Consider the following 23,227-nt stretch of genomic DNA (forward strand, 5'->3'; position numbering starts at 1 on the left):
CTTAGAGATATTTATGGGTGGTAGTCTGGAAGGTGGTGGCAGGAGACCTGGGCAGTGCGTTTGCTGGGAGGAGCTAGGGTGCCTGGGTCAGATGGAACACAGACCATGGGCTCAGTGCTATTGTCTGTGGGGCATCTCAGGGCCTTTTCCAGGGCAGACAATTGCTCATGAGGTCATTTCTGTTCATGTGCCCAGGCTTTGGGCTCAGACCCCTGCAGGACATGACTTTGATGTTGTCATCACTCCTGCTTATAGCCTATTTTCCTAATCCTGGGTCTCTATGTCTCCCAGTGGCCCTTCAGAGTCCAGAGAAGTTGGCTCACTTATAGACATGAGGAAGCTGAGGTTTGTGCCCTTCTCCTTGAATTCTGAGCTTGTCCTCACCAGGATGGAGGCCATCCAGGCATTTCTGCCCTTTGGAGACTCATTTGAGGGCATAGGCCACCAGAGCTGGCCCTGTGGCCTTGCATCCAGGATGGGTGGGGTGGGAGGGCTGTTTTTTGGGTCAAGTGGCCTAATCTGGACAGGAGTGAAACCTGGACAGTGAGTCCGTCAGCATCACCCTGGCCCTGGGCCTTGACAGAGCCGGGAAGGTGGTCTGGAAGAAATGAGTGTTGGCACTTGCCCAGAGGGCTTGCTCTGGGCTTTTGAGGAGAGAATGAGGTCAGATACCCAGAACTGGAGTGACCAAAGGTAGCTTCAGGCCCCCAGTGGAGCTCCAGAGTCTGTCTACAGGCTCAGAGGTTCGGGGCACCTGTGCCCCCCCGGGGCTACCATTGCAGATTGCTGGGTGTTCCTCACTGGGAAGGGCGGCAGCGCCCTCTAGTGCTCCCACGTGGCACTGGTGCCCCAGGGAGAGGCCGGAAGCAGTACTACGGGTCGGATGTGCAGTCTCCAGAAAAAAAGCTGTTGCTGTTGGAGAAGCCAGTGGCTGGAAGAAAAGGAACAAGGGTATGAAGGGCTGAGAAGATGGTCCTCCTTTTCCTCCTGGCCTGGCCTGGCCCTTGCCTGCTAGGCCCATGGCTGTCACACTAGGCCCCTACCAGTGTGTGTGCCTGGGGGGCGATGGTAGTTGAGACTCAGCCCTGCTCACCAGCCCCGTGGTCGCCGTGTGTCTTGGGCTGCAGCATGAGCTCCTTACTGTGTGTTTGAGGACTGTCAGGAGTGTTCAACACAAGCGTGTTCAACCCACCAGAGCCAAACAGGGTTGTCTTTGTGTCTATCCCTCTCTGATCATTTAGAGTATAAGCTCCCTGTGGGCAGGCCACCCCGGAGCTCGCCCGCCAGGGCCCCTTCACACTAATCATAGAACCCTGTGTACAATAGGGGATCAAGTGCTGGATGCAGATTTTTTATTTTTATTTTTTTTTCAATATATGAAATTTATTGTCACATTGGTTTCCATACAACACCCAGTGCTCATCCCAAAAGGTGCCCTCCTCAATACCCATCACCCACCCTCCCCTGGATACAGAGTTTTTAAATTGGGGTCAGTGTGGTACAACATGGGAGCAAGTGTATTGTGGTGGCCTTTGGTGGTCTGTGCATCTGTCCCGGCCCCTCACCAGGAGTAGTGACACCGAGGTCCCGATGAGCTTAGAGTGTGCAGTGGCTGCCGAAAGCTGAGCGCCTCAGTGGCAGTCCCGGTGGGGTAAATGAGGGACATGATGTGTGTCCAGTGACCTAGAGTTAGTGTGGCCGTCCATCCTGTTTGTGGCTGTTTTCCTGGTATGGTTAATATTGCCCTTTTACTGTGTTAAAAACATTCTGGTTTGGAAGATAAATTATGTGGTCTCCCCACTTACAGCTTCCTAGGCCCCTCTTTGTCACCCCATTGTGCTCAGGTGATGGGAGAGGATACATACGCCCCGTCTATTGGACACCTTTCCTGGGCATCAGGCATCAGTCTCAGGAGGGTGCCAGGAGATCGTGCCTTAGGAGGGATGGCTAAAGGGCTTGTTGGCTGGGCGTGTATGCCTCGAAGGCTGGCTTTGACCTTTCGGGGGACTGCCTGGTGGAGAGCCTTTGCAGATCCGCATGCCACCTCTGGGACCAGTGTGTGGAAATAACAAGGACACATGGCTCATCTCAGCCTAAGGAAGGGCTGTCCGCCAGTGAAACTGACCTCCAGCTACAGAGGTGGCCTGGTGATGCAGTAAGTTGCCCAGCAACGGCAACGTTTAAGTAGAGGGGCTGTTAGAGAGAAGGGGGGATGTCAGCATTAAGGGGCGGGTTCCACCAGTTGTCCTAAGTTTCCTGCAGGCCCTAAAGCTTTATTCCCTCAGATTACTGGGGCAGAGACATTTGGACCTCTGATTTCTTTCCCCAACTTTGTTCCTAGAAGACAAGACAAGTCAGCATATGTTGAAGTCCCCTCTGCATGGTGCGGGCTGGCACTGTGGGTTCTGGCCTCAGAGCATAACCTGGGGAGATAACCACATGTGGGGGTGCGTCTGGTCTGTGCCAGATACAGTGGCAGGGAGAGGAAATTCTAAAGTGAGAACCCTCAGAGTGTGCATCTGGGGTGGAGCAAGGGTAAGGGAGAGGCGGGGGGGAAGGGGAGGGGGTGTTACTGGGTGGGAGGGTTGGATGGGATGTTCTCACAGGTGCCGCCAACTCTTGGGAGCCTGCTGGGCCTGGCACTAGGAGTCCCATCCTCTAGGGAGAGCCCTTTGCTGGTTCCATACCAACGGGTTTGTGTGTACCTCTGGGGAGCCAGTGGGGGAGGGTGCTAGCCTAGCCTGGGGCTCTGGGCCTCCTGCTCTGCCGTCTCCTGCCCTGCGGTTCTGACTGCCAGCCAGACTGCGATGAGACCACAGGGGTGAGTGGGGCCAGGCCAAAGCTGAGGGGACTGCAGAGCTAAGCTAGGTGCTATTTAATGTTGATGGAGCTCTCTTCCTTCAGACCCCTCTGGTCACTTGTCACGAAGGGGACTGGAGAGATCCACTGAGGTGGCTCAGAGTAGCTCTGTTCCTGGGGGCTGACTCCTGCTGGCACAGTTGGACTGTGTCTGGTATGGGTGCTCCAGCTGGGGGGCAGGCTGAGGGCAGGGCCTTGACCCACGTGGTGGTACGTTGCTCTCTGTGGTCCCCTAGGTAGGCACCTGCCTGGGGCCTGCTTAGAATGGAGAAGGGACGTTTGTGGGGCTTGGGACTCTGGGCCCAGGATTTGCCCTCTTTTGGTATCTTCACCATGTCAGGACCACAGAGGTAGAGCCGTGCTGGGAAGCCTGGTGGGTTGGGAGTCGATGGGACTCTCTTACCCTCCACCCCACACCCAATCTCTAGGTGATAGTATGAGGCCAAGAAGCCACACTTGGATGGGGAGTTAGTATAGGGCAAAAGAATAAGGAGAGTCTCTGGAAGCTGGATTCTTAAGAGAAACCCAGAGTTTTGGACCTGGCTGTGCCCTGCCAGTGTGGCTGGGATCACAAACTCACAGACTGTCTTGCAAAGCCCACCTTTGCTGCTGGTTGAACTGGATTCTTTCCCGTTGCTTGCTCCCCGTGTTTGTGGACAAGCCGGCCCTGCCTCTGCCCAGCTCTGTCTGGGCCCTGGGTTCCCAGAAGAATACTGGTGAACTCCAGACTAACCGGCTTCCTTCCATAGGTGCCCCTCCCACCCCAACCTGCGTTCCATATGAGCTGGCCGGTGAAACCTGGCTTCTGCTCCTCAACCACACCACCCCCTGCCCCTGTGCCTGCTCCCAGTGTTTCCCTGGGGAAAACAGCAGCTTGAGTGGAGAAGATGGAGACATAGGAGTTCCCAGGATGATCACCTGAGCAGGGGCCAAGGAATGGGGGTCTTGGGGCTTCGACTGGGGGCTGGAAGATGGGACCCAGGCAGTAGGCGAAGCCACCAAGGTCTGGGCCTGTTAGGTGGGCTCAGCTGCCAGGCAGCTGTAAACCACTGTCAGAGTCCTGAAAACTGGGGTGTGGGCCCCCCCTTTTTACCTGCACCGCCTTTCTGGTTTTCCGTCTCCTGGGCTGTCCTGGAGAAGCCATGAACTCAAGTTTCGGAGTCTGCCCCAGCCCGCACCCCTACAGTCATCTGTGCACCATAGGTAAGGTGCAGGTGCAGGGGGTGCTCCCTCCTGGAGAGGACCCTGGAGCGGACACCCGGAGGCCAGCAAGTGTTCGCCGGTGTCCGTGGGAGTGGAGGTTCACTGCCACAGGATGGATTTCCCAGGGGAGCCGGCAATCTCTCTGTGTGGGGGACCCCAGAGGGCCCCTGGTGACACTCAAGAGTTGCTGCTACTGCCGCCTTCCAGTCTTTGTGTCCTGAGCAGGGCTGCTCTCAAGGCTGGCCTGTGAGTGCCCTTGGTGATGGGCACCCTCTGCAGGGTGCTGGGCCATGTGGATGCCTGACAGCAGACATCCTCAGTGATGTCTTGCTGTCCATCCAGGCAGGTTATGGACCTCCCTCCTCCCCCCCCCCCCAAGAAACGAGAGGGGTGGGTTCTTTTTTATTGACATCTTATCATGCCTTGATGACTGCCCCATCATTACCTCCTATTTCTGCAAGAGGTCAGCAAAACACATCTGCTTCAGCGGTCTGAATTCCAGGCGCCCTGCCGGGTTCTATTAGCACGGGCTTTACTTTACCCAGCCGGATCGCTAAGCCTGGCCTTTCTCTGGTCTCCTCATCCCCTCCAAGCACCTGGTATTTCTTTCCTCTCTCAGTCCTTAAAGGGATATAGGGTGCTTTCTGATTGGTTCTGTAGGCATAAGTCTGGTGTTGAGTAGAAACTTCAGCATATGGACCAGTGAAGAACACTTGGTTTTGGCTGGAATCCTGTCTGTAAAACGGGATTATTATTACTCTCTGGGGTTGGCATGAGGTTTAAATGAGCTCTGTCCAGCATCTTCCTCCTTGGGCAGCACCTAATAATGTACCTGTTAGAGTCTTCCCTTTGTCCCCTGGCTCACATACCTGAACCCAGGTACCAGGCATGTGGTACCTTGCCCAAGGCAGGTGGGGGACAGGCGCGTGGTATTCAGCAGGGGCGTTTCCAGTCTTGGCATTAACCAGGAGGCTCACGGTTTTGTCTCCCTCCACAGCCTGGACGTGTCTCCTCAGGTAGAACCTGACCCAGCTGCTCTTCCTCACCACCTCCCCTGCTCCCCCTGTGCTACGGCCCCCCCCACTCCTGCTCCCACCGCTGCTCCCATGCTAAGCACTAACCTTTTTGCAGCCGCCTCCCCCGCTGCTGCCACTGCTGCTGCCGCCTCCGCCGCCCCTGAAGCCACCCCATCTGGATTCTTGGGTCTCACCAACCCGTTCCTCACCTCCATGCAGAGCAACCCTTTCTTCGAGGAACTCATAGCCGACATAGCACTAAACTCTCCTTCACCTGCTCCCTCTCTCCCCAGTGCCTCGAGGGCCAGCCCCACCCCCCTGGCCTCCCCTGGGAAAGCCCCGCCTGAGTGGGACGACACCTTCAACGTCTTTGCTGCCAGCAGGCTGCGTCCAGAGGCCAGGAGCAAGATCCTGGCCCCTGCAGGAGTGGGGCTGGAGGTGACTGGGCTGCAAGACCAAGGCCGTGGGGCCATGACAATGAAGGCAGCTGAGCCCCGGGGGGACCCTGGGGGAGGAGGAAGAGGTGGGAGCAGCGTGTGGCTGGAGCCCAAGGTTCCTCTGGACTTGGGACTGGACCGCCAGAGCAAGAGCACGGCTGACCTGGGGCCCCTTGGGTCGATAGGGGCCGGCCTGCCCTCTACGTCAGCCCAGCTGCACCCGAGAGCCTCAGACTCTGAAGCAGACAGGGAGCCACCAGCCCCAGGAGGGGAAGCAGGGCAGAGTCCAGCAGACAGTGCGACGTCTCTGTTCAGCTCCCCAGAAGTGATCAGTGTGTGGGAAAGACTGCCTGGCCCAGACGACGCCCCTGAGGGCAAGGACGAGGCATCCCAAGGCGAAGGCCCGCTTTTGCATGAGCTCAATACAGTGGAAGATTCATGGCCTTGGGATGTGGTCACCATTTCTCCTGCAGCTGAAATGTCTTCACCGGTCCTGCGGGGAGAGTCTGATGAGCTGCCTCCTCCCCAGATGCAGCCAGAGTCACCAGAAGCTGTGAGCCCCAAGGGGAGTGAGGGGCCTCCCCCACTGGAGCTGGAGCCAGAGCCTGAGCCAGAGCCCAAACCTGAGCAGGTGTTGGACAAGGAACTGCAGCCCAGCAGGCCACCTCCCAAGCCACCACGCCTCTTCACACCCTCAGATTCTCAGGAGGAGGAGGAGGCGGCCACGGCAGCTGCTGCAGGGGGGCTGAGAAGCAGGGGGGCAGAGACTGGAGGAGAAGACGACCTCCCAAGCATGCTGGTTGCTGGTCCACAGGAGGCCAAGGAGGAGGGCGAGGCCCCTGGGCCGGAGTCTGACAGCCATTCTTCCAGAACCCTGCTGAGTGGGCCAGGCCTGGAAGACGTAGTGGAGGGTGCCAGCCCTCCTGTGTCTGGGCCCTACTTATCCCTGCCCACTAGCTGCCCTGAGGGTCCTGCCCCCATACCCCATTACTCGAAGAGCTTGGCTCCTCAGAGTCAGCAGATCCGGGAGGCTCCAGAGAAAGGAGGGAGCCCTGAGGGTCCTGAGGCCCAGACCCAAGGACCAGTGGGAGAGGGGCTTGGGCCCTTGCCAGGCAGCTCCCAACACACTGACCTCTGGGCGTCAGAGGAGGATGCCTTGAACCCCTTTTTGTCTCAGGGGAACCAAGACCCCCCCAGTCTCCCGTCCACATCCCCTCCAGGGTCCAGGGAATCTTCCATCCTCTCTGGTCCAGAAGAGCTGCCCACGCCCCCAGAGCCTGCTTTTCCACCGCCCCCTCTCCCGTCCTGGGCCGGCCACCGCCATGGGGAGCCCAGCCCTCCATGCTCTCCTCTGCCTGGAGCTCGGCCCCTGACTTCTTCCTCCCCACCCCCTGGGGAGCCAGCCTCCTCCCCTGGGGGCTCCCCTGCCCCACTTGGGGAGGACCACGCTGCAACCACCCCAGCCTCCCCGCTTGTGCTTCTGCCCTTGGAGACACGACCAGCTGAGGAGCCACAACCCAGTGCCAGGTGAGCGGTGAGCTGCCACCCTGAGAATACACTGCAGGAGGAGATGGGTGGAGGGGGGCAAAGCAGCCCAGGGGCTAGGATGTTCACATTCCAGCCTCAGTCCTTCCAGGGGCAGATGAAGGGCTCCTTTACCCTGAAGCAGGATAGGGGAGGCTTTGAAGAAAGGAGCCCTTCTGTGGTACCTGCTCTGAAGCTGTCTCCTCCTTGGATCCTCGGGCAAGCAGAGGTGCAGGGGGTGAAGAATGGAGTGGGGAGAGCCAGTGTGGGCTGGCAGGGGAAGGGGGATGAGAGTCCAGGCATTCAGCTGCAAGGGAAGCTGGGTACTTGTCAAATGGGGGCCACATCCTCTGCAGCAGGCCCAGGGGAACAGGCTGTGGGAGGCAGAGAAACAGAGGAGGGACCGATACAGAAGTCCGTCGGAGAGAAAGCCCAAGAGCTATTTAGAGGACAGAAGAAAAACAAAAATACTCCCTCACTCAGAAGAAAGGGTCTGTAACCCCTTCAGGTGCCTCATTGGTTTGCATCTGTGCCTTTTCAGGGGGTGGTCCTGATGTGCTTAGGACTGTGCGGAGTGGACACTGGATGCCTGTGTGACTGTGGTCACCGTGGCATTGGCCTGTTTGGGGAAGAATGATGAGGCTGTGACCTCACCAGGTTGACTGGTGCAGGGTGACCAGAGCTGAGGTCTGGAGACACAGATCACTTGGGGTCCATGGGGAGCAGTGAAGTCCAGAAGGATGCTAGTGCTCTAGGGGCCCTGAGTGAAGAAGTGGAGGGAGTAGAGGAGGCTGCTTTTTCTGCTGAACAGAGCAGGGTGAGAGTCTTGAGGAGCAGGACGGGCTCCTGGACTAGGGCCCCCAGCCTGCTGGCTCATACATTTAGTCTTCCGAATTCACTGAGCATCCACTGTGTGTCAGACACTAAACAGAGATCAAAGATATGCCCGGAGAGTTCCCAATCCAGTGAGCAAGACAGAAATGCACCCATGAAGAGCTGGCCTGTGGGGCCCATGCTGATGGAGGAGAAGTGGGAGGGAAGGAATCTGGGCTACCCTTGACTGCTGTTCCAGTGGTAGGTGGTGAGGGAGAGGGGGTGGTTACAGCTTCCTTGCTCTGATGACAGTGTCCTTACCTGGCCCTACTGTATTCCAGCCTCACTTCTAATTATACTCACTACCTTTAGGAAGCTTTATTCCCTTCAGGGCTGGCTTCATGTCGAACTCAGCATGTTCCTTCATCATGAAGTAGATGGGCCAAGTAGAGCTATCCCCATTTCTCAGATGAGGAAATGGGAGTCCTTGAGAGCTATGGGGCCCAGGGTCCCTCTGATGTGTGGGGGCAACCAGATTGAGAGCCCAGGACCCATTCAGGGTTTCTTTATGCCACCCCTCCCCAGGCACAGCCCATAGGTAGCGTTAGAGCAGCTTTTAAGTTCCCATCCCTAATGCAAACTCTTAGGTGGGAAGAGATAGGTTGTTTACTGCTATCTGCCCCTTGCCTGGCCTCTCTACCACTCTTCCCGGGTTGTGAGACTGAATCCATGGCCCTATCCTGAGTAGCAGAGTTGACTTCCCTGGGTCTGGGCACTCCTTCCTCCAATGGAGCTCAGGGCCTTGGGCTAAGCCATTTTGCTTCCTACTTCTGAACAGTCCAAATTCTGGGGGCAGGTTAGTTGATTTGAGGGCCTGCTGCTTGCAGTTTGCATACCTGTCACAGGTACAGGGTGCTGGGGGATCCCAGAGCAGGGTCACTTTAGTCAGCCTGGGGGAGTCGGGAAAGTTGCCCAGAGGAAGTGGCCTTGCATAGCTTTGAAACATGAATAGGAGTTAGTAGGCCAGCAGGTGAAGGGCCAGTGTTCCAGACAGAGGGACAGCTTTTATAAGAGCCTGCAGGTGAGAAAGAGCACATTTCCCGGGGTGTCGGCAGTGTGTGGGGAAGTGGAGACCCATCAGGAAAGGGCAGGGCCCATTAGTGTTAGAGATTGTGTTTTCTTATCTGATCTAGAATGGTAAAGGCTGTTTAAGCGTTGGAGAGGCTGAGCTAGCTCACAGTCCCATAGCAGTACAGGGCATGGTTGGAGGTGGGCAAGACTCCCTTGGAGGAGATGAGTTAGCAGTTGTAGCCGGAGGAAGTTTAGCTAGCACTGGCTCGGAGAGGAGGGGATGGGGTGAGAGAAGATGAGAGGGAGCAGGGCTTGATTTCTGTTAGTCCTGGAGCTGAGTGGGGGTGGGGTGGGGGAGGAATCAGAGGGATTCCCAGGTGTCTGACTGGAGCCACCCACTGCTGGCAAGGACACAGAAAAGGACAGACAGGACAGACATGGAAGGGAGTATGATGCACCTGAACTGGCCCCGGTGTGGAGTGAACCAGCCTCCAATTGTATGTGAGCCGGAGCTCGGGGCTGAGGTCTGGGCTGGAGCTGGACATTAGGGGTTGTGGGAGCCAAGGTGAGGAGGGGAGAGATCCAAGGGCAGACTAGCAGTTAAGACTGAGGAGGAGACCGTCAGAGGTCAGAAAACCAGATGGAGGTCTTGGAGGGAAATGAGGGAGAGCAAGCCAAAGGAAGGAGTGGTCCAAGTGTGAACTCCACAGAGAGGTCAGTGAGTTGAGAACTGAGGGGTTGGTGGACTCAGCAGGAGCACTTGTGATGGGCCGGCGGGGCCAACGGCCCATTCTGATGGGTTGAGGAGTCACGAAAGGTAAGAACTTGCAGAGACAAAATGCAGTGTGCATGCTCTGGTGGGGCTGGGGGAGGAGGAAGGGGAGGTGGGGCATGACTCATGCGGAAACAGAGTCAAGGGAGGCCTGTGTAATTGCTGAAGGGAAGCAACCAGTAGAGAGAGGCGGGCAGCCAAGTGTTCTAGTTTGGCCAGGTCTTTCCTGGTTTGAGCACCCAAAGTCCCTCACCCTGGGAATCCTTAGTCCTGGGAAAATTGGGAAACTGGGAGAGTTGGTCAGATCCCTAGAGAAAGGTTACAGTATGGAAGAGGCGGGGAGGATGGGGGGGGGGGTGGCCCTGGCAAAGACTGGCTGTAGGTGCAGAGAATGCTGTGGGCTGGCCTCTGCCATCCCTGTGAAGGGGCAGGTCTTCTGAGGGAGTAAAATGGAGAGGGCACAGGCAGTGAGGGAGGAGGAGGGGAGAGTTGCTGAGGAGTGCAGGGTGCAGCCGCCCCAAGGCTCTGGCTGTGTAGGGGACAGCCACCACCACGTGGTGGTTTGTGTCCAGCAGACTGCTGGCCCCCCAGAGAAGGCGGCCCCGTGTTTTCGCTGCACTGCCCATCCCTCCTCATAAGGCATCTCCTTTCTGTGTCTGCAGCCCCCACCCTGTGAAGCCCCTCAGTGCTGCCCCTGTGGAGGGCAGCCCAGACAGGAAGCAGCCTCGCTCCAGTCTGAGCACAGCTCTGAGCAGTGGGCTGGAGAAGCTCAAGACCGTCACATCGGGCAGCGTTCAGCCTGTGGCTCCAGCCCCCTACGTTGGCCAGACTGTGGACGCCAAGCGGCTGAAGGTGAGGCCCGGCAGGATGCCAGGGTGCGTCAGACCGGATGTGTGGTGCCATGGAGAGAGGTCTGGCGCCTGGAGGTCAGGAGCAGGGTGCTGGGCAGGGTGGAGCAAAGAGCGGGCCTGGTCCCCCACGCCAGAGCCCTGAAGCCAGTCAGGCTGTCTCTCGCACTGGAGACAGAGGCCGCTCCAGGGGCCTGTAGGAGTGAAACCCGGGTGTTGGTGGGTGGACAGGCAGGTAGGCCTGAGGCTGCCCTGCTCATTCTCATTCCTGGCCTCAGGACTCGGGTGTGCTGGACCAGTCGGCCAAGTACTACCACCTGACCCACGACGAGCTCATCGGCCTGCTCTTGCAGCGGGAGCGGGAGCTGAGCCAGCGGGACGAGCATGTGCAGGAGCTGGAGAGCTACATTGACCGGCTGCTGGTGCGGATCATGGAGACCTCACCCACACTGCTGCAGATCCCCCCTGGCCCCCCAAAGTAGCCTTCCTCACCCCTGCCCCCGGGAGGGTCAGCGTGGACCCACTGCCCAAACAGGGCTTGCGCTGCCCTCCTTCCCGCTGAACTCACTCTCACCTGGGCAGGCTGCTGTCTGTCCTCTGTTGTCACTCCTTGCTCCTCTTCCCTTCTGCCTCCGTGGGGCTGCTGGAAGGGGGACCCTTTGGACTCCCATTGGAGGCATCAGGTTCCATGTACAACTTGTGTGTTTTGGGGAGCCCTCAGTCGTTCCCACCTGCCTATTTCCATATCCCTTAGTTTTAGGGGCTCCAGGGAATTGGAGCAAAGAATTTAGTACTCGAGGGGGAGCAGGGGTGAGCTGCAATTTGATGTGGCATCTGGGACATACTTTATTACCCCACAACAATGGTCAGTCATTTTGTCCAAAGCTAAACCCTTGTCCTCCTCATTTGTCTTCAGCCCCTGGAGGGCTCCTAGCATTACTGGGGCTGGGGCTGTGGCAGGAACCAAGTTGCCCATTTTGGAGTTATGGGCAACAGGAGTCTCATGTCTGTTCCCTTGAGAGCAAGGAGCCTGTATGGTCTGGTCTCATCTCTGCTGTGTTCTGATTTTCGTGTGTTTCCAGCTGTTTGCAGAACGAGTGCCACATGGATGGATGGGGATGATGTGTGTTCTCCAGGCCCCCCGCCCTGCCCTCCTCTTCTGATCTTTCCATTGAGTGTCATGTGTGAATGTATGGAGAGCTGGGGCAAGTGTGGGGAGAGCACCTCCTCACCTGCCTCCAAGCTGTGGGCCCCTCCAGGCCTCAGGGCTTTGGGCTGCTTGTGTTTGGGGATCAAGCCTCCATCTTTGTTTTTGTTGCCTGTCCAGATGCCAAAACTCTGTGCTGCGGCAGGGTTTGCACTTTTGGAAACCAATTAAAATGTGCCTTTTGTGGGTGGGGTCAAGAGCCTCTGGATGCAGACCTCTCTCTCTCTGTTTGGTGTCCCCCTCCCTCCCTGTTGAGCACATGGGGCTGGATCTGTCAGAGCCCTGGACATGGGAGAGGAGGATGGTGAGACTCGCTGCACCCTGTGCCCCTCCCCCAGAGTTCAGTTAAGGGTCTGGCGAAGCTGCCACTGCTCCTTTAACTTTCCTGCCACCTTCTCTTCCTCCCTCAACCCCATTTGCGGAGGGTCCTGGGATAAAAACTACATTCTGGAAGTGGGAGGTCCCACTCTGCCCATACTTAGGAAAAAAGCCTTTGTTGCTCTCCTCTCCATCCACTGGCTGCTCTCCCAGCCTGTCCCTTCTGCCCCATGGCCTTGCCTGGCTTGGCTGCAGTGCACTTTGAAATGAAGTGTCTGTCTTTTGGCCCAGCCCTGGTTAGCTTGCAGAAAACATGGCCGGCTTCCCCTGGCATCTACAGGGACTTTAGTGGCTCGCGTGCCCTGATTTAGCAAAAGTTTTGGGGTAAGGAGGTACTGAAGGAGGATACTTTTGGCCCAGGGAGGAGGTGAGAGCTCGTCTGGAATTACCTCTTCTTCCTGAGAGAGCCTATGGGATCTTTCCGACAGCCTTGGAAGGACATGTGCTCTGTGGGTGATGTCTTCTGCCAGGATGAAGCAGAGGAGCCCCGACACATGGGGGAAAGCCCCTGTAATGTTATCTACCTTAACGATCACTCATCAAAGCTGAGGAAGTGTCCCCAGGTGTCCAGATCTTGGGTCATGGTTTTTTTGGGGGTCAGTGGGGGTTGGGTAGGTATCTCTTCTGGGGGAAGGGGAGCACTCCTCTACTATGTATTCTTCCGGGCTCTATTCATTACCAGCCCTGACCCTGATCTTCCACTCATCCTTGATTGTGGGCCTCCAAAATGCCCAGGGCAAGGATGTCTTCAGAAGAGCTTTGAGTTGAAGCCCAAGGTTCTTGTTGGATGTTTCTGCTCCTGGCCACGACTTGGAGAGTTGCAGGTGGGGTGGGCAGAGAGCAGGCACAGTTCTGCTTTGCTGTTTGTCTTCCTAGTTGTAACTCCTGTTTATAAAGAGCTTGTTCTTCATGTTTTGAGCACTTTATGAAGAATAAAAAGTTCATATACTGCAGGTGGCTCTATTGTGTTCCTGTTTTGACAAACGTATGAAGGAGGCTTCCTGGGGGAAAAGGCGGGTAATGGGGTTTTGGATGTCACTGCCCCCATCTTAACATCAGGGGCAGCAGCACAGCATTGACAGGTGGCATGGACTCGGTCTTTTCTTTGCCGAGATACCCACATTTATTAAGCACTGTGGGGGAATACAGAGGGTAAAAGACTTGATTCTTAATGTGAAACCACGTAGTCTAGTAGCAAATGATACAAATCCAAGATACAAATGGTTCTTCATAGCTAGCTAGAATCTCTCTCTAGCTTTAGGAATCGTCTGTTTCTTGTGGGTTTTGTTGGTGGGTGAGGAACTGGCTGCTACAAATCATGCATTGTCCAGAAAGACATGAGCAGGCATGAGCCAATACTGCACCTCACTTTGAGACTAGGGAGACCCAAAGTGGGATTCCCTAGGATCAAAACTATTTCTACTTCCCTCTTGGGTAGCTTCCTTCCCTTCCTGCCAGCCTGACACACTGACCAGATAATTCATCTGGGAATCTTCTACTCCTTTCTGCACAAGTGTGTTTATTATCCTTGCTTGCATCCTGTTCTACGATATGCAGCACTCCTTCTTACCTAACGTCCTTGTAGTGCTTAATAAACATTACTGAACCCCACTCCCCACTCTCACTTCTCTTCCTGCCTGGGAATTAGGCTGAGGAGGATCTTCCTTAGTTGGGCAAAGGAAGTGGAAGCCGCCAGGGCTCTGAAGCTCCAACTATTTAATTCACACAGTCAATACATATTTGAGTCCCTGTTGGTAGTCCTCCCAAGCCTGGCACTGAGGACTCAGCAGTGAATCAAAAGGTCATACTTCCTGTCTCGTGGACCTAACTAACAGTGGGAACCACATAGGCAAAGCCGTAAATAATTAAAAGTGCGAGGGCTGCAAGGGAGAAGTGCTGGATACTAATAGGAGCATATAGCGGATTTTGTGGAAGTAGGGTGATGGATCGGGAAATGCGATGTTTAGGCTGAGGTCAGGAGAGCCAGAGTCAGGCAAAGACAAAAAAGTTAAGAGTTTTCTGGGTACAGAATGTTCAAGGGTCAGAGGTGGGAAGCACCCCAGCATATTCCTGTACTCAGTGTCAGGATGGCTGGAGAGCACAAGGGGAGGGGCAGGGTGGCGGCAGAAGAAACTGCATGAAGACTCCGCAGTGCAAGTCTTTGCAGGAAGCCTTTCGAGATTAACCCGGAGCCTTTGCGCATCTGGTCCCGGGTCGGAGCCGCGAGTAGGGCTCTTTCGGACTAGAGCTCCGGGAGCGACGCCCTCCGCAGCAAGTGAAACTTCTAGGGGCAGGTAACCAGCGAGGGGGAGCCCTGTGGCCCCCTATCGGGACCTTAGAGTCGTACACGCTTTTCCCATATTGCCTAGCCCTTCAGAACTGGCAGCAGGAACGGAGATCGGGTTTGAGTCAGTTCAACTCTCCGCAGTCTAGGGTTGGCAAGCGCCGTGACTAGAAAAACTACACTCCCCACAATCCCTTGCGCCCCCGGCTCGCTGCGGTTGCTTATGGCCAATCGGGAGAAGCAGCTGTGGCGGGGGCCGAGGAGGGACATTTTAAAAGGGCCGGAGATTGCAGGCGTCAGTGGTCATGGCGGATACAGCGACTACAGCATCGGCGGCGGCGGCTAGTGCCGCTAACACCTCGACCGATGCACCTCCTTTCCAGCTGGGCAAACCTCGCTTCCAGCAGGTGAGGACGGAGCTATGGTCTGAAGGTCGGCGGGTGGCACAGGGAGGGCGGCACACTCCTCTCCAAAATCCCCTTTAGTCCTGGGGTCCTCCGACCCGCGGCCACTGGGGAGCCTGCAGCTACTGCCTCGGGGACCTCGACCACAGCCATCCCTTTCCCATTGGCGAGCAGAGTGGGCGAGGACTCCCACTTTGGCTCCCTATTGGCCGCCGGTGCCGTCACTCCTCGGTTGCCCGCTCCCTCCAGCCTTTCCCGCCCGAGGCGCTCTGTGATTGGCCACTGACAGTCGCGGCCAGGAATCCGGGCGCCCCGGGTCCGAGCGGCTTCTGCAGGGTCGCTTTGAGCTGTGCAGCCAGCCACTCGCGGCGGAAAGTTCGAGCCCGGCTCTGGATGACAAGTTGGCGTGGCGGAGATGCCTTCTAACTTTCCCTGGGTGGGGATGACGTTCTTTCCGAGATGCTGGCGGAGCCCCTGGGCAGTGTCTGACCCTGCGGTCATGCTGCCAGCCCTTGACCCCAAGCCAGGTCCGCTGTGCTCGATGGTTTAGGGCCACGGGCCGAGGGGTCCCCGCGACCTGGCGACCCCTTTCCCCTCCAATGGGGGATTCGCTGATGCGAGTCGGCCGGCTGGTGCCCTGCCGGGGATGGAAGGAGGACGTGCGGGGAGAGCCGGGTGCGGAGGAAACGCTGTGTCATCCCCCGGGGCCGCGGGCTGTTGGAAGAGTCCGCGTCCCTGGGAGCCCGCTTCAGCTCCTCCCCCGGAGCGACCTCCGAGGAAGGTCTCTGGGACCCGGGCCCTGGCGCCGCCGAGGGCTCGGCTCTTTGGACCCGGTCGGGCTCTTCGGAGCATGGTGACAGTGGCCTTTTTACCCGGGGACTCCCGACAGGGCGTGACTAACTCGTCCTCGGCCACGGAGATGGGGATCGAACCCATAGCCTGGACGTGCGACCAGTGCTGAAGGCTTGGAGGGGCCGTTCCCACGCTGCGGGCCGCCTCGTACCCTCGTTCCTCCACTGCCTCCAGCCAGCGCGGAGGAAGTGGACTTTGTTAGGAAAAGGGCAAAGAGGCTCGGCCGAAGTGAACTGGGTTTGCCTTGGGTGGGGGGCAGCGGAGGCGGACAGAAAGAAGTTTGCAGGAAGAAAGGAAATTGTACAAGGTCGGTGAGGTGGTGGATTTTTTGTGTGTGTTTTGTGGGTTTTTGTTTTGTTTTGTTTTGTTTTTTGGTGGTAGTGGTTGTGTGGGAGAGGGACTGGTTCCTGCAAAGTGGTGCACCGAGCTTCACTGATACTTAAGGAATTAAGCCCCTGAGCCTTCTGAAAACAATGCCCTCACTGTTTTAAAACAGGACTTTCATTCCTTAAAAAAAAAATTAAGCCATCTCAGCATGTAGGTGTCAGAGCAAGACTGGCATCTTCCTGCCAGCGTAGGGTGCTGTCTAGGAGGAGACTGTCAGGGGTGCCTCTCCCAGAACTTGAATGACCCTTCTTTTGGCTGGCCCCCTTTCCCAGCCCTCCACACACGTACCACTCATCCTTTAAGGATCAGCTAGGCCTCCTACTCTGGAAACACTTCCTCTCTTCCATATATTACCCCTGGTGGGACCAGGTCACTGACTCTTTCCTGACCCCCCTTTTTGGCCACCCCAAGTGGGATCCTCTTAGGTTAGCCTTTAGTGACAGTCTGTCTGTGTTGCTCTAATACTTGTTCTTCTCACCCCTTGTGTACATCTTTTGAGAGAAGGGGCTGGTCTTGCCCTCCTTTGTCTCTGTCTTACCCCGAGGTGGGGCTAGACACATGGTGATGTGCTGAAGAAAGACTTGTGGGTTGTCTTTTTCGGGGACCTGTTCTGGGACATTCAGTCACACAACACACAGTTATTGAGAACTTCCCAGTGGCTTTAATGACTGAGCCCTTTGCTGTGATCACCGCTGGAGCCATATATGCACATTTGAAATTACTCCAGTCATTGCTGGTATCTGTTTTTGGCACCGCTCTTGAGGGCAATAAAAGTGTTTGTTGTATTTGCTTTGGCAGCAGCCCTCCTCCAGCGTAGTGACTTGCATAAAGCATAGTACAAGTGATTGTCCATGTTAAGGAACTTCCCACCGTTGCCCATGCCCCCTCCTGCTCCTTCCACACCACTCCCTGCTGTATAAGCAGCCCAACCTGCAACCCAGTTGACTCCCAAGAGACCTGCGAGTCCCCTGCATACTTCCCTTTCCCTCACCCTCTAAACACAACCAGAGGCCCAGTGTTCTCGTCTCTTGAAACAGCTCTCAAATTCACCGGATTCCCTGCTGGAATCCTGGATCCAGCTGCCATTATCTATCTCCTGAGCCACTGTGGAAGCCTAACAGGTCTCCCTGCTTGCACTCTGGCCCCCTTCCAATCCCATCCTTCTTTCACTTGGCAGCCTCAACAACGCAGGTTGATCAGGTGACTCCCTCCCCTCCCCCCACCACACACTTAAACACTCTCCAGTGGCTTCCCCTCCTTCTGAAATAAAGACCTCCCTTTTGAAGAGGCCCCAAAAGCCCACATGGCCCACCCGTGCTGACTTCTTCTTCCTGAAATCAGACTCCCTCCTTCCCCCTCTCTCCTATCACACTGGCTGCTTTCAGCCACTTGAACTCTGAGTGGTTCATAATCCGGGGCCCAATTCCCAGAGCCCACGCCACGGACACCACCCTCAGTCCCCAACTAGTCTCATCGCTTTCTTCAAGACTGGGTGCAGGGAGTTCTCTTCTTACTCCCTAGAGTCGCCTCAGGACCCTTCTTTCCATCCTTCAAAGTTCTCTGTGCAGGAGGGCTGGGGAATAAAGGACACTGACCAGTGTCAGAGGGTGAAGAGAGATGGCTTTGGTCTGTGACCATCTTTCTTCCCATAAGATGATGATAACAGCCAAGCATCGTTCCAGGCTTTTGGCATATTGGCTTATTTAATTTTCACAACAGCTCCGTGAGACAGATAGGTGAGGAAGCTACCACACACACAGATTAACTCACTTCCCAGGCAGTCTGGCTCCAGAGTCCTTGTTTGTTGGTTTATTGTTAACATTTTTTTTTAGTGTTTATTTATTTTTGAAAGAAAGAGAGAGTAAGGGAGGGGCAGAGAGAGAGAGGGAGACAGAGGATCTGAAGCAGGTTCTGGGCTCTGAGCTGTCAGCGCAGAGCCCGATGTGAGGCTCAAACCCACTAACTGTGAGATCATGACCTGAACCGAAGTCAGATGCTGAAGCAACTGAGCCACCCAGGTACCTCTTATTGTCAACCTTTTTATTAAGGTTTTCAGACTTTCAAAAGTGGAGACAGTTGTCAAAGAAGAGCCCACCCATCACTGAGCTTCAACAATTGCCACTGTGAGGCTAGCCTCATTTCACGTATATGCCCCCATCCCAAACAATGAATTATTAAAAAAAAATTTTTTTTTACATTTATTTATTTTTGAGAAACAGAGTGAGACAAAGCTTGAGCGGGGGAGGGGCAGAGAGAGAAGGAGACACAGAATCTGAAGCAGGCTCCAGGCTCTGAGCAAGCAGTCAGCACATAGTCTGATTCAGGGCTCGAACCCACAAACTGTGAGATCGTGACCTGAGCTTAAGTCGGACGCTCAACTGACTGAGCCACCCAGGTTCCCCCAGTGAATTATTTTAAAGCAATGCCCAGACAACCCATCATTTCATTGTACCAGCTAGTAGATAGCTGTAAAAAATAAGGACTTAAAAAAATGTTTATTTATTTACTTTTGAGAGAGAGAAAGAGCAGTGAAGAGCCTGATGTGGGGTTTGATCTCATGACCATGAAATCAAGAGTCAAATGCTTAACTGACTGAGCCACCCAGCCATCCCAGGACTTTTTCTAAATAATTTTTTTTTTACTTCAGAATAATTTTTTTTTCCCATTAAATAAAGCTTTGGGTATTTCATAATCCCAGTTTTATTTATTTATTTTTAATTAATAATTAATTTTTAAATTTATATCCAAGTTAGTTAGCATATAGTGCAACAATGATTTCAGGAGTAGATTCCTTAATGCCCTTACCCATTTAGCCCTTACCCCAACCCCTCCAGCAGCCCTCTGTTCTCTATATTTAAGAGTCTCTTATGTTTTGTCCCCCTCCCTGTTTTTATATTATTTTTGCTTCCCTTCCCTTATGTCCATCTGTTTTGTATCTTAAAGTCCTCATATGAATGAGGTCATATGATATTTGTCTTTCTCCAACTAATTTTGCTTAGCATAGTACCCTCTAGTTCCATCCACGTAATTGCAAATGGCAAGATTTCATTCTTGATTGCTGAGTAATACTCCATTGTATGTATGTACCACATCTTCTTTATCCATTCATCTGTCAATGGACCTTTGGGCTCTTTCCATACTTTGGCTATTGTTGGTTGATAGTGCTGCTATAAACATTGGGGTGCATGTGCCCCTTCGAAACAACACACCTGTATCCTTTGGATAAATCCCTAGTAGTGCAATTCCTGGGTTGTAGGGTAGTTCTACTTTTAATTTTTTGAGGAACCTCCATACCGTTTTCCAGAGTGGCTGCACCAGTTTCTTCAGAATATTTGTAGATTTATGGAAGTCAAAAAGCACAGAATTCCGGTATAACTCTCACCTAGTTTCCCCTAATGTTATCATCTCATGGTACAGTGGACAACTGACCATGGTACAATTGTCAAAACTGAGTGTTGGAACATTACTATTAACTATACTCCCAGACTTTATTGGATCTCACTATTTTTTACACTAATATTCCTTTTTCTGTTCCAGGATCCAATCCATGATCCCACATTACATTTAGTTTTCATGTCTCCTTAGCCTCCTCTGGTCTATGACAGCTTCTCAGACTGTCCTTGTTTTTGATGACCTTGGCAGCTTTGAGGAGTACTGGTCAGGTATTTTGTAGACTATCTCTCAATTTGCTGTCTCTCATGGCTAGACTGAAGTTATGCATTTTGGGGGAAGAATATCACAGATGTGAAGTGCTTTCTTTCTCACATGGTATCAGAGGGTTTTTTTTTTTTTTTTTAACATAACCACAATACCATTAACACACCTAAAATTATTGTTTCTTAACATCTTCAAACTAGTTACTATTTGTCTTAGTCTGTTTGGGCTGTTATAACAAAATACCATAGATTGGGTAGCATACAAACAATATAAATGTACTTTTCACTGTTCTGGAAGCTGGAAGTTCAAGATCAAGGTGCTGGCAAACTGATGAAAGCCAGTTTTCTGGTTCATAGATAGCAGCGCTTTGTAGTCCAAACCCTGTTTGGGCTGTTATAACAAAATACCATAGATTGGGTAGCATACAAACAATATAAATGTACTTTTCACTGTTCTGGAAGCTGGAAGTTCAAGATCAAGCTGCTGGCAAACTGATGAAAGCCAGTTTTCTGGTTCATAGATAGCAGCACTTTGTAGTTGTCACTGCATGACATAAGGGTAGAGAGATCTTCGTGGGGTCTCTTTTATAAGGGTACTAATCTTGTTCATGAGGGTTCTGCCCTCATTACCTCAGTATCTCTCAAAGGCCCCACCACCTAATACCATCACTTAACCTCACACTGGAGGTTAAGCTTCAACATATGACTTTTGAGGGGACACAATATTGCACTATTCACATTTCTGTGATTATCACATCATGTTTTAAATAATTGATTTGTCTGAATCAGGAACATACATATATGTTCCATACATTATATTACATTATATTTGACTGATAAGTCTCTTCTAATCTATTGGTTCTCCTTCTCTTTTTTTTTTTTTCCCATTTGTTGAAGAAACTAGATTGTTTGCCTTGTAGAGTCCCTCATTCTGAATATGGCTGATGGCTGATCTGTGGTATTATTTAACATGTTCTTCTGTCCCCTGATGTTCCTATAAACTTGAAGTCCGTGCTTTAACCACTACGCCATATTGCTTGGTGAAGGGGAGAAAGATAATAGGACGGCTCCTGGGGAAACTCTATGACCTGACTGTGCTCTCTTTCCTCCTCCTTTTCTGCTCATTTCCTCTTCTGAAGTTGTTTTTTCTTTTCTTCGGGCCCAGACACCATTTTGGCAAGTCAGGTCCTAGGACAGGGAGCTAACATATGTGCTTCTTCCCATTTGCGTTTCAGTCTATCCAGATCCAGAAATAAGTTGTGTTTTGTTTTTAAAGTTCCTTTTACTCTTCCTTTGCCTGAGTCATTTACCTAGCTGACTGGGGGTGTGAGTGTGCTGTGTTTGTGCATGGGAAATCCAGAAATCCACTGAGGCAGCAGAGCAGATGGGTTGCAAGAGGCTCCCTCGGGGGAGGAGGAGCTGGCTGGACAGGAAAGTGCACTCTTCACTTCTAGGAAGAAAGCTGTGTGTGGGCTGAGAGTTGGAAGGCAGTAGGGAGATTTCTTATGGAGTTTGCCTGAACTCAAGTTCCAGGATGAAAATGCCTTGCAGGTAGTTATGTTTTAATTGTTTACATCCTATAGGCTGGAGAGTGACTGTTTCCGAGGCTGGTCCTGGAGCTGGTTTGTGCTGTGGACAAGGTCAACACCTTCTAGTCCAGTGGCTCTCAATCCCTGCTGCACATTTGAACCACCTGGGCAGGGTTTTAAATGGACACCAATGCCTGGAGCCCACCCCAGCCAATAGAATTTGAATCCCTGAGTGGAAGACCTTGTTTGGGGATACCCAGGTCGTGCAGCCTGGCTGAGGACTACTGAGCTGGCCCAGCCTTTTTGCCTTTGGGCTATAAGTTCAGTGTGTATTTTATTCCTGATCTGGAAGAGCCCTGACTTAGAGGTCTGGGTATAGAAGGACAGTCAGTTTCTTTCAGGCCTTGGCCCTCAGCTGCTGCTCCCTAACCGCCTCTCCCCAGAGGGTGTAGAGGTGAGGCTGTCTGTGCTGCAGGTCCTGCTGAGAATGAGATGACTCACCTCTCTTGGGAAGGGAAAGAGAAGGAATCACTGGGCTGACTCATTCTTCCGGTAAAGAAAAAGGAAAGGAAAAACATCCACGATTGATTGGGTAAAGATGGGGGCTGAATTTTGGAGGGGAGAGGAAGCCCACACATTTAAAACTTTTGAGAAAATAAAAATTAACTCAGACAGAGAAAGTAAAACCCTTTGTTGCCATTTTTCAGTCTGGGGAGGACAGACATATAAGCCCCCTCTCTACAAAGAATCAGTGTTTCTCACAAGGCTATAAAGTTTCCCAATGACTTACTTCTTTGAACACTACTCTTCCATACTCGCTGAGAAATCGCATTCTCCAAGATCATAGATTGCCAGAAACTTTGCTCTTTAAAATAATGTCAGTAGGAATGAAACATCCACCTCTTGATAGGTGGGTCGAAGTCACTTTGACTTAGAGAACTAACCCAAGTGCCATAGTTTCTGGACATAACATTCCATATTTATCTTGATTTTATAGTTTCTAAGGAAACAAGATCCAGTGCCCATTTCTCGGTATAGACCTAGATGGACCCTTTACCTCATAGCTGTGCTTTGCTTTGAACCTATTAAAGCACCACATCATTTAAATTTTACTCTACCTTTCTCCAGAATTCTGTACTGACCCTATTTTCCCCTTTGTTTGGTGACATGCCCCATGGTTCCTCCGCTGTGTGGCCTCTCCCTCGTTGCAGTGAGTCAGTAGATGTGACTTTGTCAGACTATGTGTTTGTCCCTGGGGGTCTTAGGCTGATTGGATTAGTACATTGTCATCTGTGCTTGCGATTTATAACTCAGAACTCCTTTCCTGAATCTCAGGCCTATCTTTCCAGTGTTTATTGAAATTACATCTGGAAGGCCTTTTAAGTATTTCAAACTCACATGACCAATACAGAACTTTTATCTTCCCCTCCACTAAGTCAGTATGCTTCTTGTTTTCCTTGTCCTGGTTAATAAGCATTAGTATCTAACTAGAAATCAAGGCATTATCCATATTCTGTTCTTCTTCATTCCCCCAGTCAGTCAGCCAGCCCCTTGTTCTATCCCAGGACCCAGCGCAGTGCTGGGCACATAGTAAGTCCTGAGTAGCTATTTGGTGAATGAATGAATAAAATCACAAGTCTGGTAGTTGCTTTTCTTTTAATTTTTAAAAATTTCTACTAGATGATATGTTTGCTTAGGTCTTGGGATGGATCTATATCTCTGTTTGCCTTGCACTTCTCAGCTTGGTTATTTGCACATAGTAGGTATTTAATGTATATAGGTTGGATAAATACAATAATATAGCTAGTTCCCCAGGTAACTAAAGTGATTATTTTTTCAAATTTAATTTTATTTATTTTGAGAGAGAGAGAGAACAAGAGAGCGCACACAGGGGAAGGGGGGAGCAGAGAGATAGCAAGAGAGAGAATCCCACGCAGTCTCTATATTGCCAGCCCAGTTTGGGGCTTGATCTCACAATCATGAGATC

At 52.9% G+C, this 23,227-nt stretch overlaps 2 protein-coding genes across 11 annotated transcripts in view; both read left to right on the top strand.

The window, feature by feature from the left end:
- RAB11FIP5 (RAB11 family interacting protein 5) overlaps positions 1-13,081 on the top strand; it is a 37,765-nt gene extending 24,684 nt beyond the window's left edge. For 2 of the 4 annotated variants that reach the window (XM_086700846.1, XM_086700847.1), the window contains exons 4-6: positions 5,372-7,042; positions 10,358-10,547; positions 10,822-13,081. In XM_086700846.1, the coding sequence (XP_086556972.1) occupies positions 5,372-7,042; positions 10,358-10,547; positions 10,822-11,025 (2,065 nt within the window). In that variant the 3' untranslated portion in view covers positions 11,026-13,081. Of the gene's footprint in view, positions 1-5,059; positions 7,043-10,357; positions 10,548-10,821 lie in introns of all 4 variants that reach the window. The other 2 variants (XM_086700845.1, XM_086700848.1) reach the window with 2 other exon arrangements.
- Positions 13,082-14,667: 1,586 nt separating this feature from the next.
- Positions 14,668-23,227, top strand: part of SFXN5 (sideroflexin 5) — a 117,391-nt gene continuing 108,831 nt past the window's right edge. For 2 of the 7 annotated variants that reach the window (XM_086700855.1, XM_086700851.1), the window contains exon 1: positions 14,668-14,819. In XM_086700855.1, coding sequence (XP_086556981.1) covers positions 14,718-14,819 — 102 coding nt within the window. In that variant the 5' untranslated portion in view covers positions 14,668-14,717. Of the gene's footprint in view, positions 14,820-15,116; positions 15,976-23,227 lie in introns of those variants that run through there. The other 5 variants (XM_086700850.1, XM_086700852.1, XM_025932407.2 and 2 more) reach the window with 4 other exon arrangements.

This window comes from Puma concolor, chromosome A3 (assembly GCF_028749965.1).
Source record: "Puma concolor isolate L17-30 chromosome A3, mPumCon1.1.hap2, whole genome shotgun sequence".
Classification (NCBI taxonomy): domain Eukaryota; kingdom Metazoa; phylum Chordata; class Mammalia; order Carnivora; family Felidae; genus Puma; species Puma concolor.